At 41.4% G+C, this 21,292-nt stretch overlaps 1 protein-coding gene across 1 annotated transcript; it reads right to left on the reverse strand.

Annotated features, from left to right (window-relative positions):
* Window positions 1-833: 833 nt before the first annotated feature.
* LOC102016305 (vomeronasal type-2 receptor 116-like) lies at window positions 834-20,655 on the reverse strand. Its single transcript, XM_005409718.2, has 7 exons — window positions 20,473-20,655; window positions 12,743-12,912; window positions 7,887-8,175; window positions 6,698-7,504; window positions 5,736-5,963; window positions 5,274-5,397; window positions 834-1,762 (listed from the first exon to the last, which is right to left on the reverse strand). Exons 1-7 carry the CDS (start codon window positions 20,653-20,655, stop codon window positions 834-836), a joined length of 2,730 nt encoding a protein of 909 aa, XP_005409775.2.
* Window positions 20,656-21,292: the final 637 nt, after the last annotated feature.

The following is a 21,292-nucleotide window of genomic DNA, read 5'->3' on the forward strand; positions in this document are numbered from 1 at the left end:
TTAACGGGAATCCATATGTTCATACACAGTAAAGAACCTATGGCAGGTAAAACATTTCCCATCACATTCTCTGAAAAACCTTTAAATACCTGGGTATAAACATGAGCAGAACATTTATTGAACAAACTATATAAAATAAAACTGCATATAATGTACTGCAATTGTACATCATACATGTATATAGCTGTCAATAAATGCTGATTAGTAAGGATAAAAGAAAACATAAAGCTGAGATGGAAAGGCGTTCTACCACATATCTACAAGTTCTTCCACAAAGTACTCTAGAAGTTCAGTATATTGGCATCATATAATTAATGGTGTATATATCTGCATATGACCAACCAATTCTGGAAACCTAAAAGCCACGTGAGCCAGAATTTGTAAAAGAAACTTAACTAATTGCAAAAGAAAAATGCAAGAAGACAAATATACACATAACTATCAAACCAGACTGTAATTAGCACAGTGAACGCAGGCTCCTCCTTCAAAAGACAAAAGTAATAAAACATATTAAAGGATTCAGAAATAGTGACATACAGGATGAGTTTATTTGGTTTTTTAAATGAGAAAAAACACTGGGAAAGCCAAAAAGAAGACAAAAGTGGAACTTTTTCATACAAACAATACGATGAATTCTGACTTAATAGACATCAAAACATCCAGAATAAAATCAACCTAAAGGTATGAGGAATACAGTTTCTAGTGAACATTACACTATTAGAAAAAGAAAACGCATCACTTAGTAAGGATAAAAGTCCTGTTGTAGATTATCTGACTTCACATATGGTTCAGCTTTGAATTCAGGTCCTCTGTGTATAATAGAAAATGTATGTTTAATGATAAGAAGGCTCCTTTCTGATAAAATGTGTTTTGTTCGAGATCCCAGTAGGACAATTTCTCTCAGGCTTTAACAAAATGATGTAGCACTTGGGGGCAAAGATGCAGCCCAGCAGCCCCACACCAGAGGCCAAGATGGAGGAGACCTCCATGGCCACCATCACCTTCCCCTTGGTGCTGTGGTACACGGGGAGGAAGGTGACCCACACACTGCAGAACACCAGCATGCTGAACGTCAGGAACTTGGCTTCATTGAACGTGTCGGGCAGGTTCCTGGCCAGGAAAGCCACGGTGAAGCTCAGCAGGGCCAGGGAGCCCAGGTATCCCAGCACACAGTAGAAGGCAGTGAGGGAGCCCTTGTTGCACACGATGATGATGTGGCCATGTTCAGAGTGAGCATCTGTGTCAATGTAGGGTGGATTTGTCCCCATCCAGACTCCACAGAGAGTGAGTTGGATGAGGGAGCAGATGGGGATGATGGAGTTTGGTGCCCCTGATATCAGCAACTGCCTCACCCTTCTGCCTGGAGCAGTGACCTTAAAGGCCAGCACCACAGTAATGGTTTTGGCCAAGACAGTGGAAACAGCCACAGTGAACACGACTCCAAATGTGGTCTGCTGCAGGATGCAGGTGGCTGTGCTGGGCCGGCCAATGAAGAGCAAGGAGCAGAGGAAGCAGCAGGTGAGGGAGAGGAGCAGGGTGTAACTGAGAGCCCAGTTGTTGGCCTTGACGATGGGAGTGTGTTGGTGCTTCACAAAGAGTCCAAGAACAGCAGCTGTGAGGACAGTGAGGCTCAGGGCGGTGCCAACCAGACCCTTCCCCAGGGGATCTTCATAAGCCAGAAAAGTCACAGCTTTTTTCAAGCAGTGGTTTCTCTGAGTGTTGGCATATTCATCATCCAGACACTTCACACACTGCTCCATATCTAGCAGAAATTAAAATTTTCAGTTGCCTAAGTTTACTATTTTTTTTTTTACAGACTCATCCTCAGAAACTCATTGGATTTCCTGAATTAATTGTTCCTTTTTAACTTTTTCTTTTTTTCTATCTTTCTTTTTGTTTTTCTGTATGTGGGATTGACTTCAGGAACTTTGCACTGACATATATTTCCAACCCTTTTAAGTTGTACGTTTTGAGAAAGGATCTCCTTAAGTCATTATGTTCTATTCTGACTTAAAATCCTCCTACCTCAGTCTCCCAGAGCCCTAGATTCCAAGCATGCATCATCACACCTCAGTTTTACATTTCTTTCTAGACACAAAATAAAATATCAGTATAAAGAGAATAAGTCCTATTTGTTATTTATGCTCCTTTTCAATCTGACATATCCATGAAAACATTCTATTTTTACAAAGTAGGAGAGAATCAACCTGTATCACTTACTTCACCAAATTGATCTAAATAAAATATTTACAAATGATTCCCCAGATATTCAGTAAACAACCTCATATTAGGAAGCCAATATGACTTGTTGAGTCCCAGGCAAATACATGTGTAGAAGCATATTGAATGTTAAGTAGTTCCATTATTGAGCTTCTCCATCTATGAATGTGCTTTCTGCATCATGAATTTTATTGTCAAAGGGGGATTTCAATAGTTTAATTCTCTCAACTTTCACAGCACTACAGGATATCAGTACATATTTAATGACTGTAAAAGTTACAAAAATCAATTTTCAAGTTTTTATCCATGAGTGCGTTATGACTGAGGTGTGGAAATGGTTTTTCTTTTGATAGCCTTGTATGCCATAACCAAGCAATTCAGTATCATTTTATTCATTTACATGTATTTTATACTCAAAAACTAGTATCACTATAAAAACGTCTCATTCATGTGTCTCCCTTTCTAATACATTTTTATTTTTGTGTGTTTTCTTCATTGCACTGACCATGACATAGAGCGTAATGTCTGGCGAAAGTATGATATAGAAAGTTCCTCTCCCATTCCTGCTTTCAGAATTGGACCACACACTTTAATGTGAGCTATAGGATATGATAAATACCATTTCCAAGGGCAGTTAGAGACTTTGATTTACCTATTTGGTAAGAAATACTCCTATTGTTTCTTTGTGAATCACAGTGATGTACAATTTTGTAATATTCCCTGCATACATTAGCATTGTTTTTTCTTTTCGCCTGACCTAGTGCCTTGAATCATATTTTATAAACTGAGTTTGCTCATGGTATACTTCCCCTGAAGCACGTACCTCCATTTGAAATAGAATATGTGAATTTAGTTTGAAAAGGAAAGTGGACTGTGAACTTTATTTCTTCTAAGTGCATTTTCAGCTATGAGTAAGACGATTTAGTTCCTGTCTTAGGATGAACTGATTTTCCTCTTTCCCTTTTCTCTGAAAGAATGAGGTCAGAATTCATATGTTTGTTAGTACATATACATTTCACTGCTAATGTTATTAATCAACAAAAATTTGGAGTGAAATACTACACTGTGGGCTCCTATCTGGTAATACACATGGTAATGTACAGATTTGATTAGTAGGGAAAATTTTACTTTTTCTGAGGAGTGTTTTGCTAAATTTTCCTGTGACTGTGTAAATTTCAAGACATTTTTGCTAAATTTTCCTGTGACTGTTTAAATTTGAAGGCATAGATTGTTGTGAAATGACTTCTATTTTCATATGAAAAGTTTCTATATAAAAGTACTAATGGACAAAGTTCTCAAGATATACAACCTTCCAGTTTTTCTCTTCATGATCCATTGTACTGAGTTGTCAACTTTTCCTACCAGTATCACAGTAACTTTTATTTGCTCTGTCTTCATTTTCTAAAAATTCCTTTCAGTCTGCATCCCATCTTTTATTTTCTTGTGTTCTATTTGCTGTACGTTTCTGTAGTGTGTGATGAACATTTCAAAGGAAGAACTGCAGCATTTTTATTTAAATACTGAACAGCACAGAATCATATGGAATATAGAATGGAGATTTATCTCTGTGTAGTTTTAGCTTTAACACACAGGATTTTTAGTCACACATGATTTTTAATTTGTGCTTTGATCCATTCTATATAGTATGTATGATTGAGTGTTATACATACTGGAGGCATGTATTAACTGATATTATTGGGTGTATTGTTCTCTACATGTGAAAATACAATATTTTTATAAAGTACCATATTCACACAATTTTTGGAAATACATATTCAAAATATCTGCATGATACAGTATATAATTAGTCTGAATGTATTGCAGACAGCATTGGAAAGCATATTATGTTTTGAAATCTAAATTTCTATCAGCCATGAATCCACATTACATAATATTCAGTAGGAAGATGATTCTACCATGTCATCATTTATAAGAAAGCTAAATACAAACTGGTTCTTATGGTATGCGTCAGTCTTCTACATTAGATTTCTATCAATTTTAAGGCATATGTTTCAATCCTCATCCTCATTTTATTTGTGTTTTAATAACATGGTATTTTCCTTCAGGGTATCTGAATATTCCATGAATGGTGACTATGCTATTATGGCCACTTGTAATAATCCTAAAAGGATTTATGCCACCTCTTTTATTGTGATATAATACTAATGCTATCACCTCTGTAAAAATGCCTATGACACCCTCCTGAAATGAAGATATTCTCGCTTGTTAAATCCTTTATGCTGGGTGCATATCATCCTTGCAGATCTGTGGTACAGACTCAAAATATGCCATAGTCTGTCTCCCCACTCACCTATGCATTCTAGGAGAATGGAGATTAAACTGTAGGAATTGGATTATGCTGTGTTATAAGCATGTTGCACATCAAAGACATCCCCCATCTCCTCTGAAACTCAATCTGTCTGACCACCTGCTTTGTGTGAAGAATACTGTCAGGCCCTGGAAAATGAAGTGTGCCTGATCTTGTCTTGATTGTGAATTTTCTGTAGTTCTACAGAGGTGGCTTGGGCCCTATCCTGTGAAACCACACAATGGAGATGGAACTTAGAGGCTGTGGGGTAGGGAAACGGGCTTTTCTTCAGAAAACACTGCTTTTACTGGGAATGGAAATATAAATCACTGTAGTGAGGTGTGGCGGTGCCAATTATTATTCCAGATAATGAGTTGGCCGAGATCAGCCTATTGAATTTTTGAGGCAGTCTGAGGAAAATCAGTGATATTCTGTCCCATAACAACAAATAAGAATATCTGGGGACATAGATCATGGATAGAGCACATTTTTGTTGAATTCCTAGCAGTGGAAAAGGCAAACAAAAATGATGAATAAAAATGTAATAAAAGGAAAATGAATTAGAGTGCATTTCAAAGGGGAAAATGTGTTTTCCCACCAGGCAGTAGCACTTAGTATAACAAATACTTTGATAAGTGAAGGAAGATTTTTATCATTGGTGCTTTCCAGAAGATTGTTCCATTTCCTGGATGCATGGAGGGAATTGAAAATAAACTGTGAGTGCGTCCACAGGACATGCTCCTACCTGTGCCATTGGCGATTTCACTGTCTGCACAAGGGGTACAGTCAAAACAGCAGGCAGCCTTTCCCTCCTGAGGGCTTTTTCTAAATCCAGGATTGCAACTGTCACTGCATACCGAGCGGGGAGTCTAAGGAAAAACACATATGGTAGTAACTTCTTAGACTCTTACTTACTTCTTGAGATTGAAAGATATAAACTTGATTTGCAACATGAGCAAAGCTACATAACTGAATGCCAAATTAATTTCCTAATATGAAATGTAAACTTACAAAAGCTTAATTAGGTAAATGCATTACTTTCCCACTCATCGGAAGGTTCTAAACAACTTTTTTCAATTGAAAACTTATTATTGTTATTCAGTATCCACATATAACCATTATATGACCAAAACTGGGGGCAGAAAACCTATGACAGTGTTTAGCTCACTTGTGGTTAAGGGAATGTGCCATGATAGGTACAACATACCTCTGCAGTTCCTGTGGCCCACTCTATCATATCCTCATGTAAAGTCAATTGTTGGCCATGTGGAGCATGTGAAGAAAATGTTCCTACTTTACCCTTCAGTCTAAGGCCTTCTGGAAAATTCCAAAAATTGAGAATGTCATACTCTGAATCCCATTTTCTTCTATCATCCAAGTTCACTTGGTCTCCAGAAGGATTGTGAAATTGGATGTTCTTCAGAAAGCGATGCAGCTAAAGGAGACACATCACTCTATCAGAACAGGACTCCAGATTAAGGACAGAAAAATATGGATGGGGAAAAGTCCCTAAGCATCTTTAATCCAAATTTACCTAAAGGAATGTAAACACTGGTATGCATTAAAGTGGAGCACATGAATGTCTAAGGATTAAAATGTCACTAGGGTCAAGAAATGTATACTTGAAATTAATACTATGTTCAGGAAAAAAGTATTCTCTGCAAACCCATTTAAATAAAGGGTGCAGTTGTTGGGTGAAGACATCAACTGTGAAATCAAAGGTTATAAAACCCACAACTTCCACTGTCCAGTTCACTATTCCCATAGAATCTACCAACAAAATGAGTTCAGCAATACCAGAAGAGTTTGTGGAATTACATGAAAGTTAATTACATGCACTTTCAGGTGTGACACAATTTAGTTTTGTAACTGCCTACAGGTTTTCCAGTTGTCCTTTTAAAAAGTCAAAAAACATATTACACAGGTAAGGTGGTGACATCCTCTAGACAGAAGGAGTGAGCTGGCCTCCTGCTTTCTCCTCGTTGCCTGAGAATGCTTGACTGAGTGTCATTTCAACTCAGCTCAAGAATTAACTCCTTAAAAATAAGTGTGATATACAATGTCTTGTATTTTGTAGAAATGATTTTAGTATTCTTGGGTGAAATACATACAATAACTTGAGGGGGCACCGTTATGACAGTGAACACCATCCAAGAGAATACAGGTTACCTGCCAGTGGTGAAACAACATCACTGTTCTATTTCTCATTGGTGGCCTTTGTACTTCTTCCAAAAGCATCCCATGGAGGGCATGGGCCACAGCGTACACAGCATTGTATATATTGTAGCTCCCATCACTCAAGGCTGTGTCAAAACGGTTTGGAGGCAACCAAGCAACAGAGGCATTAGGTGTACAGTTCTTCAAGGCACAGTCAGACTCAGAGAAAGAGCAACCGAAATTCTTGGACCAATACATAAAAAGATAAGTGTCTTCTGGGTATTTGTAAGGGGTAGCATCTTGGACAAAATTTTTGAAACCTGAAATCTCTTTGTGGTGGTGTGAGAAAACAAGAGTCCCATGGAAGGGGTCAAGTATGAAATCTCTCCCAGACAGATCAGCATGCCACCGTGAGTTTGTCACCCAGACTTTCCACGTCACTGAGTCTTGCACTATGTTGTAGTTTACATCATGTGTACTATCAGTATCATAGTAAATAACTACCACATTGGCTGATGCAGTATCGGCAGTCAGGACATCATGCTGCTTTGTAAATGAGAAATATGAGACAGCCACAGTTGACAACATTTTCACAAAGGCTACACAGAGTCTGTTCCTGTCCATCTCAGCTCTTACATCTGAGAGAAACTGATGACCTTTCTGGCCTTCTGCAATGAGCATGCCCACCCAGGTCCAGCGGAAATGAAGCATCAAGGACACCATGCCAAGGGCCAAATACGTGTCCTTTGGGGCAACCTGATAGAGAGAAGGATACTGGGCACTGTCAGTCAGTGTAGGATCAAATGAGCCAAAGGTAACCTTAAAGGAAAAGAAAACTTGGTGATACCCTGACGTGTTGATGGAAAACACAATAGCAGTCCTGATAGCAGTATAGTGCACCTACAAGTTGTAGGACACACGTGTTCTTTCCATGCTGTTAAACATCGCTCTCAGGAGACTTTTTTTTGAAGTGAATGAATATATTCAGACAACCCAGAAACGTTTCTTTTATTCTTTCCTCCTCTTGGTCAAAAAAATACATAATAAATTCTTTGTAGCGCATTAATTCTCTGTGTTCGGATGCTGGTGCATTATTCACTATGAAAGATGCATATCCCACTCTCTCTTTTAACCTTTTCTGCTCCTGGTACTGAAGCCCCATGCATGTGCTTCCACCAATTCCTGTCCAACCAACCCTCACCTGTGGAAATCTGTAGAGTTCCAGCAGTGGTCCGATTTGACCCGAGGTATCCCATGGCATTTCTGTCAGTACTGCTGCACACTTGCTTTCTCTCCCACACATATAATTAGGGATTTCGTGTTGTCCTGTGAGCAAAATGAAGGAACTTTCTAGCATCACCCAATGACTGCTAATGAAATTATGGAACTCATAGCCCAGAGAAATGTTGGGTAAAAGATGAGGATTCCTATTGATCTCGTCTATGGCAAAAGCAAAGGCCAGGTAGTTCTGGTAGTTCCTTGGCGTCAGCCTGCAGAGAGAGCACAGAGGTCCTTCAGGAAAAGACTCAAGCAATGATCATCTCCCAATCCAGTCTAATACCACTTATGGACTGAATGCTGTGTTCTTATCATGCACTCATATAAGTAGAACCCAAGTATGGATATGATGAGGTTAGAAGATCGACTTTGAGAATGCCACTGGAATTAGAAGAGTGATGTGTGATGTGGCTGAATTTCTCATGGAAGAGCTCAGTGGCCTTACAAGATTCCTGAAAGAGTTGCTTCATCATTGTGTTATAATTGTTACACAGTTAACATGACCTTGCTATGCATATTCAGAATAAAATTTGTGTATAGAATGACACTGTGTGGGTCTTTAGAAAATGTGATACTTATAAATATCCTCACATTTTGCAAGGAGAAAAAGAATATATTTTTTGAAGTACATATAGTACTTAATACTAACAAGCTTTCATTTCTGTTGAAATGCTTCATTTCAGAAAAAAGATACTTCCTTAATATTATTAGTTCAATGTATCACCAACAGAATTGCTATCCACACTCATGCATGTGAAGAAATACTGCGGTGATGGATACATTAATCCACTTGATTTAGCTAGTAGATAATATCAATATGTAGCAGCACATAACCCTGTGTCTAGGAATATATTTAATTGTATTTGAGAACTAAACATAAAATTAAAGATAAAACTAAAATACCTTCAAGTCAAAGTTAGATTTTCTTAAAGAATAAAGCAGTGAGTCACATGAAGATGGGTGAAGGTCAGGAACACAAGTTCACTGTCCTCCCAGGGAATGATGGGACAGACAACTGCTTCACCCTTCTCCTCCTAAGAGAGTTCTCTTAAGAAAACTGAACAAAGTATTCACAAAGTGCAATCTACTGTCAATGTCGTGGGATGAAATTCCCTAAAGAAGCTGTATATCAGGGGTATTAGCTTTGAAAAAGGTGTTAAAACAAGATTTCTTTGTTAGCATCAAAATCACTTACTTTTGCACTGGAGTTTCTAAATCATAGAAGAAATATTCAGCAAGTAAGGAGAGAAAAAGGAATTGAAGAGACAAGCAGGTATGAGTATTCCTTTAGGAGTAAGATTATTCACCTAAAAATGAAATAAAATTTTGATGGAGGCCCCAAATAAAAGCTAAGTAAATGTGAATAAAAAAAGATTTCCAATATAAAATTGATGAGTGAGAGTCCTTTGAGAAAAACATATATCGAATAGCAATAGACTTCACAAAACGTACAATATGTCATTTTAGAACCTTAACATTCTAGTAAAGAGATAAAAGTACTGAAAAGAATATTTTATAAATGTTAATATAAAAATTCTATCAATGTTGCCACTCCTCAGAAACATTAGAAGAGAGAATTTTTGTATCAATGACAAATATTACACAAGTGCTCTGAAATTTATGAAATCTATGAAAGTAGTGAAGCTGTTTCAGAACATGAATGGAGCATGTTATTCAGAGAAAAAGCAACTAATAAATACATCAATGGAACAGGTGAGGAGAAAGTAATTATCCATCTATATCTATCTATCTGTCTCTGTCTATCTAATCTGTCTGATTATCATTTATTGTTTTTCTCACAAAATTTGTATACAAATTCATTAAATATTAAATTGTGTTACTTATAGCAAAAAGTAAGCTATTGTGAAAACTGAAATTAAGGGAGTACACACATTGATCACAAAATAAATTCCAGAGATACTAAATAATGTTTTAGAATATTAAAGTAATAAACTTAACTCAAAAGTGTTTTCAGCATTATACACTGAGATGCATTGCAAACAGGAAAAATGTAAAGGCAAATGATGAGCATTTTTTTTCTAACCTACACACTCATATCTATTTCTGGTTAAGTGTTTTTTATGTGAAAATGTTTACAAGAAGCTAAGCGCCTATGAATTCATTTTAAAAATGCTAGGTCAACAATATTTTCTAGTCCTTAATATACAAATATTTTTTCACAAATTAGAAGTAATTTCCGAAGATAAAAAATTGATGAAGGATGACATAACATATAATACTCTGAAGATAATGCATACAATGTGATCCATCCAAATGCTAATACAGGACATGCCCATAGAGCAGCATGATGCCGCTTGTTTAATTTCACCTTAGGCCCATTGCCCAATGTAAAGGTTGAGGAAATATTACTTCCCTAAGGGGTTGTGTGAAAATGTCCATTATTTTGTTGCAGTATGTAGTTTGATGATATGCATAAGATCATATAAATAATATGTAACTTTGAGCAGAACGGTTTTACTCTTCCACATTCTTTAGCTTTAATCAGGAATGTTCCTCTAAGTATCACATAGCTATTGCCCTCCTTAAATGACAGGAGAAATTAATTAGAAAATTTGGAACACACCTAAATGGGTGAGAATTAATTATGATAGGTTGAAGGATATAAATCATGCAGGCATAATAACTAGCACTTGTTTTCCAAAAGTTCGTTCCTTTTTTCTGCTCATTTTAGCAGGAATGAAAATTCTCTCCTGAAGCCCTAAACACTTCTCCTTGTGCTACATCAGCTTGGGCACGGAAACTCAGAATTGCAAGTATGTTCTTTTCTGCCCCCGACAGAGCTCAGGGTGCAGGGTTCTAGAGCAGGACTGACCGCAAAAGCAGCCTGATTCTCTGCGCATATGTGGGGAGAGCAGAGGACAATAGAAGAGTCCGCAGCTTATCCTCTACTCTGAGGAACAGAAATAGACCCTGCATTGCTGAACTGTCTTTGGAATCTGACTATGCTAGATATCTGACCATGTTCTCATTACCTACTATACTCAGCTGATGTCTGATCACACTGGGCTCTCTTCAGTTAGAATCTGCTCAGGAGGCTTTCGCCAGAGTCCCTCGCTGACCCCCTCCATGCTCCTCGTTAGCTCTTAGCACATATTAGCCTGTCTACCATTCAGAATCCACCTCCCCACACAAACCACATTTCAGTGTATTCTATACTGAGGGTTATGTCCCGAACCAATAAAATCCTCCTTATAATTTTCAATAGGTGACATGAGTAATTAGTCTTCTCACAGGGTTTAGGAGATTTTGAGCACAGTTCTCTGAGTCAGCACTCAAAAATAGTTCTGATCTGTCACCAACAAGAAACACCCTGTAACGGGTCTCAAAATCAAGCTTTGTATATTAAGGACATCTGTAACACACATATGAAAAAATGAAGGAAAGAAAACACACATCCAAGGTGTAATGACAAATGCCTCGATCACCAGCTTAAAAGTAATAAAACAAAGTCTAATAAACTATCAGTCAACACATACATGATTACACAGAAGAAAGAGAAAGCACAGAGATGGTTACATCACCAGATCAGAAGAGCTTCCACACCTGGAGTTCCAATTCCAGTTCTGAATGTCCCTTTATAGGGTTTTCAGGGTTGGAAAGGGTCTGGGCAGAGTGTCCTCTCTACACATGAGATCCCACACTCCTCCGACCAGTGAGGCCCCTGAAATACCAGCTGACACAAAAGCAGCAGTGTCCAAACTTTGTACATGACCAGAAGAAGAGTGTGTAACCCCCCAAAACTGACCAAGTACCTGACAGATCAAACACCTGCATCTTCTAGACCGGTGAGAAAGAAACTTCTTGGGATGTGGCCAGGCTAACAGTGACTTTCCACACATGTCAGGATGTCCATCAAACATCCTAATGTATAATCTTTACAACACGGCTGTGGCACTCTGTATGAGCAAGGAAGATCTTTCTGTATTTAATTTTAACCTTTCATATGGGTAGCCTCAATGGGAACACTGTGGGTCAGCATCTTCTGTAAGACTAAGTCAGTCACTGTTCCACTGATTCCTCCTTTTCCCACAAAACCACAAGTCATTTGCTAGAATTCTCAGACACTTTGGAAAATTCACTATTTAATTCTGTGTCTGGCGTGAGACCTGATAAGATAGGACCAAATAGAGAACTGATGCACGCATCTAACTGAGGAAGAAACACATTGGCGGGGAAAAGTCTCACACGGGATTCACATTTATTCTGGGCTCACCTTGCAGTGTCAGGAGTCCTGGAGCACCCTAAAGTGTATTGGAAATAGTAACTGAATGATTACAGGAAGAAGATTGTCGAAGCAGAAGGGGTAGAAATATCAGAAATTAATCAATAATAAAATAAGGAAGCTTACAGTTAGAGAAATGAACAGCAAACCTTCATTTTCTTAGGGAATATTTGGCAATAGGCTCTTAGTGTTCAATTAATCCACAGGGTTCAATTGAGATGCAGAACATCACCTAACACCATGCAGTGGAATCTAGGCAGGAGGAAGGGCAGGGACCATGGAATACGGTGGAGACTGGGATTCCTCTCAGGTTCCAAGAGTGAGAATGAGACGCTAGAAGCACAAATAAACAAAAAGAATATTCTCTTCCCACATTCACAAGTATAAAACGAGGCAAAGCTCATCAGCAGGCCTGTTGTGCACATGTGGGGGGCAGAACAGGTGGCACTGTAGAGAATATTGATGCAATATGGATCAGTAGCAATTATCTATCCTGATGTCTGGAAAGAAAACCAATGAATGAGAAAGACACTTACGGAACGTAATAGAATTCTCTGGTAGGCTGTATGTCAAAGATTGCAGTATAGTAGATATAGAAATAAAGAGACAAAAAACACCCAATCACCACGTCTCCATCCTTGCGCACACTGGTGCTCTTTCGGTGAAGGCAGGCTTCATGATCTGAGGTACACACTAGGGCAGGAAGCTGCAGGAGAAGGAAGAGAACAATCGAAATGAACATCTTAGATGCATATGCAAAGATTCAGGCTGAGTGAAGAAGAAACTTGCAGTGACAGCCAGGTAAATAAATATGTATGTGTGATTCAGAATTACATTATTTCTGACTCAGATGGACAGTCTAATGCCCTGGCTCCTGTCATCAGTGCCTGCTCCATGTCCCTGGAGAAGTTTGCCACCACTGTCCCCCAGGCTCTACACCTGAGGTCTAGTATCCAGTAGAAAAACAGAAGACAGAAATTATGCTCACGTATCATTTTCTCCACCTAGAGCCACCATGATTTAATCCAGTTCCACTGATAGCAACATCCCAGGGGCCACCTCCTCCTGGGCAGATTTGCTCCTGAGTCTTTGTCAATAAGCCACAGTTACAGATGCCATTAGAGTTGTTGCTAAGTGCACTGCACTAGAGGATTTAATATTAGGGTTCTCTTGAAATAGTCTGAAAATCCAAAAGTTCAGGCAAAAAATATTGGACATTATGCCTTCCAAAGTGGAAGCTTGGGAGCTATCACTTGACAGGCCCACGGTCGAGAGTTGGAGCCACAGAACTCTGTCTGTAAAGCCGTGTTTCTGTGCACCAGGCGCATGTGGTGAAACTCACAGCCACACAAGCTCTCCAGTGCTCGGGGTGCACATAATTGCACTACAGCCAGGAAACCCAATATAGTGAGTGAGCATCAGTGCGGGAATGCAATGCCCTTTAGAGTTGTGTAATTTAGCCCACTTCCCTGCTGCTTCCTTCTTTCAAGTATCTTCATTCCATGATTCAATATATTGTCAGAACCCATTTCTACTCCTACAACCTTGAGTTCCTCGAGGACTCAGGCTTTTGTGAGAACATGAGTCTGTGGCAAATTTCTCTTTTTCCCTCACCCTGAAGCAGAGGAGCAAAGCTGCAAATGACTTCTGTATTTCCCATCACTCAAATTTTTGAGGAGCAGAGAAATGCAGGCAACATTTACAGCCCCAATACTCAGTAGGACCTTCAGGACAGGTAGATTTTTCTAAATAATGCCATATTAGTTCAATGCACACCATCTTGTGTTTGTCAATATCTAAATCACCAGCACAAAGAGTGAAACTCACTGTGCACTTAGACTTCACTCATTGTGTAGGTGTCAATATTGTCTTATAAACTCCGACAAGACAGCAATAGGTGGCCTGTTAAAGATGGCAGAACATAATCATTTCTGTAAGGATAAACTTTAAAAATTCATGTATGTAAGTGGTGAGAAAATATTTATTCTCCTTTTTGGAAGATGTTGCTCTCATTAGCATTTAAAAGTAGCTAATCAATATAAAGTTGGGATGTAAGTGCAAAATCGTCAAAGTGTTTAAAAAGTTGTAAGATAATGAATTTTTAATGTTTATCATAAATATATGGAAGGGTAATATATTAAACCTATTGGGTTTAATACATTGCATAAAGATATTCCTAAATGAAAAGGTTTGTCCCTTAATCTGGATATTGCATATTGTACCCAGTAAAAGCACAAATATATTTGAGAATACTGCTGCTTCCTCCACATAAATGCATTACTTGTCAAACTCAAGCCTTCTTCTCAAATTTGGGTCAGACTGTTATCTAGATTGAACTGTGTTTCAAGTGTAATGATGAGGTCTGAAGGCTGCTACTTTTGAATGTGATCTAACTCAAAAATAGATTGAGTTTCGAAATTAAGGTGAAGTCATTAGTGCAGACCCTGATCCAATGTCCCTGTGTCTAACAGGAAGACACCATAGAAGACTCTGCCTCATAACAATTTTTTAAATGGCTGAGGAAGTAGTTAACTGAAGAGTACGTGTTGAACACGCACAGCACCTTGTGCTCAATGTCCTGTGCCACAAAAAATGAATTGAATTCCTAAATTCATAAGTATATTACAGTACATAAAGACACCAGTCCAGGAAATCACTCAGTAAATGATTACTTCTATAAAATAATAATTTCTCCAACATGATAAGACCTGTAACACAACAGAGGAGGATGTTTGATCAGAAATACTCTTCTTCACTCCCTGGAGCATCATCTGGACGAAAGCCTAGGGAGAATCCCCTCCTTTGTCAATAATGCTGAAGACAGTGGCTATTTCCTGCCTATCCGCAGACTCCCAAGTTGCATAGAAGAGGTGCTGGGGCCTCCTCCGCTGCATCTTGAGGAGACAAATTCTTGTCCTTCGTGGATCTTCTGTGCCTTCAATGGACAGAGCACTCCTGTGTGCCCCTGTGTAGAAAATGCCAGTTCACACGCATGTCCCCTTCTGCCTGTGAGGATGTGAATCAGGATAAGAAGAGTTCAGATATAGGCGGAGGCCATGCACATTAGCTCCAGCGTGTCTACATGGATTGATAAATTTAGTGTTCAGATTACTTTATGTCATATGTAAGGAAATTCAGGCAGGAATTCTGCCTATTTTCCTGTGCAGTGATGAAGAATGACGGCCACAACCAGAACTCAAGTTGCACTGTCACTGTGTGCACTGAGCTGTTATCCTATTTACCAGCAATGAATGGCTGGGGTCTGAAATAATAGTGATGCCTTGAATAGTACAAAAACGAAGGAAGAATAACAGGAAAGCATGAAAAGATATACTTCAGATGATACATACATGATATGATGTAGTAAACTATAAAAAGTGTTATGATAAAGAATACCAAATGTGCATTGATGGAGTTTATGCCATGTTAATGACCAATAGGCATAGTATCACTAAGATATCCAGTCTTCCAAACTAGATCAACAGATTCAGTGTCATACCACTAAAAATGTTAGCAAGCTATTCTAAACAGAATGTTGAACTTTTTCTCAGTGTTGCATAACCTAGCCAGTAGTAAAGAATATTAAAATTGAAGAATTCAAATTTTTGATTCCCAGATTTTATAATGAAAGGATAAACAATAGACCAGTATGTTTAGAACCAGCTCCAAATTCTACACTACTGCACTGGGCACCCGTCAGCCCCAAAGGCTCAAGTCTGCCCTAACAGCTTTCCTTGTGTTTCCCCTATTTGTAATTCAGTAATAATTGGAGGGGAATCACATATGCCCCACCTCATCAACCATGTGTGACACCTCCATGACAGTGTACCTCTATAAACGCTCATGAGCACACCAATCAGCTCTCAAGTCTTTCCTTCCCCTTTGCAACATGACACTGTATCCATCGTTCTCCTTTGTTTGACAAACCCCTTACTAGTTGGATGCTACAGGTTAGGGTGTGTTTATCATATAGAGTGGATTGTTTCCCTCATAGTTCTTTCTCTGTGTTGTATGTGTCTGTTTTGTAATTCTGAGAGGATCCCATATTTCACATTTCCCTAAAGAACATTTTAAACCCCGTGGCCTCCTTTGTTGGACAAGTGTCTAACAGTCAGTTTGTCAGTGCACACCCTGACAGGGTAGCTTTCAAGATCAAGGGACACCCAGAGAGTGTGATTTTCTTTAATTCTCCCCAGTACACCTGCCATTTACAATGCTACTTCCATGCAGCAAGACAAAGCTCAGTTATGCACAGTTTGTCAAACCTTGTCTGCACCATGAATTCCTTTGAGATTCACTGGTCATGTATCCCTCTCAACACTCTTCAGCATGGAGTGTCCTCTGCTCTACTTATTGGGTAGAATTCATCTGTAACAGACTTTCCCTGTGGAGTCAGGGGGCTGTCAGGATTTCGTGTATGTTGTACTCTGTGTCCCCTGCCTTGACCCACAGAAAGCTTGAAGGACATGAGTCTGGCCAAAAATGAGTATTTATGGGAGTTTAGAAAATAATTTCCTGATTTTGGGATAAGCATGTGCATCTGCTTTCTGGGCTTTACTTTTGTTCTACCGAGCACAAATTCCTACCAGTTGTTAATATTTAACTGTCAGTCAGTGTTCAAACTTCCTCTTTGCTAAGTGTGTGTCTTTAAAGTTGATTCAGATAACATCTGCAGACAGAGATCAAGTGGTGATGTCATTAATGTCTGCACTAATACAGTTCCCCGCATTTTCTTTCCTTCTCTCTGTCCACCTCACTTTCTCTGCTGTTATCATTTCATTGTTCCTCCTGCTGCACGGTCTTGAGTCTGGCATTTGTCCATTTTGCTCCTGGGTGTGTCATCTGGGTGGTTCTGTCCTGTGTCCTTATTCACAATTGCTGCTGACCCCTAGAGCCAAGACTGGCACAAAGGCAGGGGATGCAGGCCACATATCGAATAAAAAGCTACCCAGTGTGCGCAATTCACTATCTATACCATAACATAAAAGTACACTTGCACACAGGTGACAAATCGTATGGAAAGTTAACGCTGTAAACTTTGTTTCAAGCAATGATATTTTATATCACTGCAGTTTGTAAATATATTCACATAAACTATACTAAACCAATTAGTGGATGATCCCGTAACACACCTGTAATCCCAATAGCACATGTACTAGATACCGACACACCTTCAAAGCCCCACCTGTGAGCATGTGAGGCTTTTGGGGGACCATCTAAATACATGCCAAACTCCAGGCAACTAGAAACACTAGAAAAAGTAGCTTCCCACATGCAGCTCCACTTTTACTTTGAGAAGAGAATGGGGGAGGGGTAGGATATCCACTGCAAGACCTGGAAGATTTACGAACAACTGAAATTTCTGGTTTCTCCTGGAGCTACCAGATTCTCACTTCCCCTTTTAATGTGTCCTGTAGAGTGGCGTGTGCACGGGCCCTGGACCCCAAGTGGGAAGAGCCAGTGCACATGGGTGGGGGCAGCACCCCCATGGGAACTGCCTTGATCACAAGTCCTGGAGAAGGCAAGTTGCATGCACTCGTGGAGGGCAGAGCACACACCCCATGAGACAGCCTGAGTGCCTCAGCAGATGGGACATGCTTTGCAATTTGCTGGGCTCCAGGTAACACAAAGAAATGGATCATCCCCTAGGTCTGGAGAGCAGAAATCTGAAACCAAGGTGTCACCGGGCCACACTCTTGTAGAAAAAGGTCCTCCCTGTTTTTCTGGCTCTAGGAGGCCCCAGACACTGCAGTAGCACTGCATCCATCTCTGCCTCTGTCCTTCTCTGACATTCTCTGTGTCTGTGTCTGTCTGTCTGTCTGTCTGTTTCTTTCTGTCTGTGTTCACGCTGAGCTATATCTGTGTCGGTGCCTGTGTCTATCTGCCTCTGTCTCCTTATTTGCACTGTGCTATATCCACACACTCCCTTTCCTTGGACTCCTCCCTCAGCCTCCCAGACTGCTCCCATACCTGGTCTGTACATTTGTATAATAGCACCACTCATAGAATTTAGGGCCCACTGCAACCCAGAGTGACCTCATCTGCACTCTGGCCATCTGTAATGACCATATGTCCGCCTAAGTCACATTCTGGTGTTCCAGGTGGCTTCTCTTGTGCAGGTGCTCTTCCACACCATATGTGACAATGGCAAATGATGTCGCAGGCAATATCCAAGGGTCTCCTGCCTCCCAGGTATCTTCTGATTTTGTACTTCATTGTGGGCTCATCTGTGCCATAGGCAGAGTGGGGGATGCTCCCGCCCTGCCTTGCTTTGGGGCTGTGGTCTGCCTACTGAGTTTCTTCTTCAGTTGTGTGGCTGAGATCCCACCCCATCAGCGGAAGTGAGAAGAGGCAGGACCCACCTGAGGCAAAACCATGGGCATCCTTGGACCAGCATGGAGCATCCTGGGAGACCCTAGACTGGCAGCAGCAGGAGGAGACGTCACAGACTGCAATGGCATTGGGACGGCAGCCTATATGCAGGTCAAGTGCAAGTCCTATGGGCTGATCCTTCCCATACTACCCACCTCTTGTTCTCTCCATTCCTTGCCTGACCCTGTGAGACTATAGTGTTCCTTCCTCTCTGCTGATATTTGGTAAAAGTATAAGATCCCCCTGGCACCTACACGCGCACTTGGAGGGTGTGGTTTCAGGGAACAAGTTTTAGGAGGCACCAGGTAGCATGGCTCAGTGGTTCAAAAGTAAGGACTTTGCATTATGCCCACACTCTCACTGTAAAGCAAGATTTCTCATGGCAGCCGGGACAGCATGTGCCACAAGCTTATGCAAAGGGCTCTCCAATGTGACTTCTAAAGACAAAGGGAGGATGTCCACCTAAGCTGTTTGCAAACAAAGTCCTTGCTTGGAGGTGGTGGAGTGGGGTAGGCTCTCTTGAACAAGGATCTGATGTGAGTGCTGTGGTCCTAACCTCCTGTGATGAGATCTGATAAAGATATTCATGCATGACAGCTCATCCTTAGGGACCTCAGACTTTGTGCATGCATGCGCATGTGTAGCGCTGGGGATTCAGCCCAGGCCTCAGTCATGCAAAGCACTTGCTCCACCTCCATCCTCACCCCAGCCTTACCAGATTTGACATGGGTGATTCCTTTTGGTACTGCGGACGTTCACAGTACCAACACTGGCAACCTGGATAAAAAACACAATCACAGGCACAGCAGGAAGCCAGGGTCCTCTGGGTACTCCAGGAAGCAGCATCTCCTGTTTCTCAAGGCACCTGCATTGCAGGGAGACAAAGAAGTTGTTCTTCAGCACAGGGCAGTCTTTGGGCTGTGAACCCTGTTTTGCCCCAGAGCAGTGAACCTGCAGGATTCCAAAGGAGCTCTGTGAAGTCTCTGCTGCCTGCCTCCCCTGGTGCAGGAGGAAAGCAGGTCTGCCGGGCCGGCCAAGACCTCCCCTGGGCCGGGCGTGACAACACCACTGCATCAGTGACTGCCCGACCAGCATGCTCTCCCCCTTCCCAGGGTTCCTGCATCTGTGTTCAGTTCTGACTTTAGTCTGTGTCCTTGTCCTGCAGGGGGAGGTGCTGACAGGGCCAGGGATGGGGTAAGGAAACTGCAGCAGCACCAGTGGGCAGTCAGTGAGGGTTCCTTGGGCTCAGGTCCCCTCAGTTTCGGTGCTTCAATTATTTTTTGTCAATTTGAAAAGAGTTTCACTGTGCAGTTCAGGCTGGCCTTGAACTCACTTTGTAGCCCACACTGACCCTGAACTCTCCATTTTCTGATGTTCTCTATGATCGCCTTTCTCAATGTACCATAATTTTCAATGTATAGACTTACTTCATTTGTTAGGTTGATTCCTGAGTATTTCATTTTGGCAGGGGGCTATTGTGAAAGGTGTGGTTTCCTTAATTTCTCTCTCATGGAGTTTGTTGTTTGTGTACAGGAATGCTATTGATTTTTGAGTGTTGACTTTGGATCCACTTACACTACTGAATTTCCACATTAATGCTAGAAGTCTTTTTGTATAGCTTTTGGGGTCTTTTATGTACCCTATTATGTCATCTGTGGCACCATTAAAATAAGGATATTACCAAGAAACCCAACCCAGACCCAGACTAAAAATTTCCCACTCCTCCCTGCCATACTCCTTCCCAACCAAACACTCCTATAAAACCTTCCCCTAGCCCTTCACGCAGGACCAATGGTCTTATCGCCCTCGGCACGCCTGCACCTGGGCTGGAACAAACTTCACTTGTTGCTTCAAGGTCGCCTGATTCGGAGGTCTCAGTCCAGAGTCAGTTCACCCTAATAACCACCTGGGGGCAGGATCCTTGACTCAGGTTGCATGGTGAAAGCGGAGAAAGCCATAGAAGTTCAGGATCCCGGAATTCCACAGTAAAGAAGTTTGTGCCTTTAGAATCTGGGGATTTTCCCAGGAACCCCAGAGTCTGTGCAGTCCGCCCAGCCTTCAGGTGCCCTGTACGCATGAGCGATAGAGCACCCACTGGACCAACCCTGGCAGGGTGGGACGAGGGTCCTTGTACAGGAAGTCAGCTCAGAGTGCGCTGCAGTTTCTGGTCTTACCAAGCTCTCCCAGACTGAGGTAAGAAATGTGGCTTAGGAATACCGGGGTGTCCAGTCTATCCACGTCACAGGAGATGAAGTTAGTCCGTCCTGTCACCAGTCCCTGCTCCCGGGGCCCGACAGAGGGATGGCGGAGGAGACCGGGTGGACAGGACAGCGAGGTCGGAGCCCTGTGTACAGTGGAGTGCGCAGAGGAGAGAACTCCGCAGAGCAGCGGCGGGCGAGGGGCTGGCAGGGAGCGAGGCGGTGCTGGTGGAGCCAACTGCGCTGGACACTTCGGTACGTGTGTGGAATTGGGCGAGGCTCAGCCAGGAGCCCGGGCCAGAAAGGTGACCATGCATTCCCCTGTGTGACGGGTGTCAGAGGAGGGGAGAGTGGGCGGGGCGCCATGCAGCCAGGGGGCGGTGTCTGTCTGACTCAGCCTATCAGGACTCCTTTAGCTGCATGGAGTGACTCGCGCCAGAGGAGTGAGGCCCATGGAGCCCAAGGGACCAGACTGGATCCCAGAGAAGCTGCCCTCAGTTCCTGAGTTGGAGCTGA

Source organism: Chinchilla lanigera, unplaced genomic scaffold (genome assembly GCF_000276665.1).
Source record: "Chinchilla lanigera isolate Chin_1 unplaced genomic scaffold, ChiLan1.0 scaffold00123, whole genome shotgun sequence".
Classification (NCBI taxonomy): domain Eukaryota; kingdom Metazoa; phylum Chordata; class Mammalia; order Rodentia; family Chinchillidae; genus Chinchilla; species Chinchilla lanigera.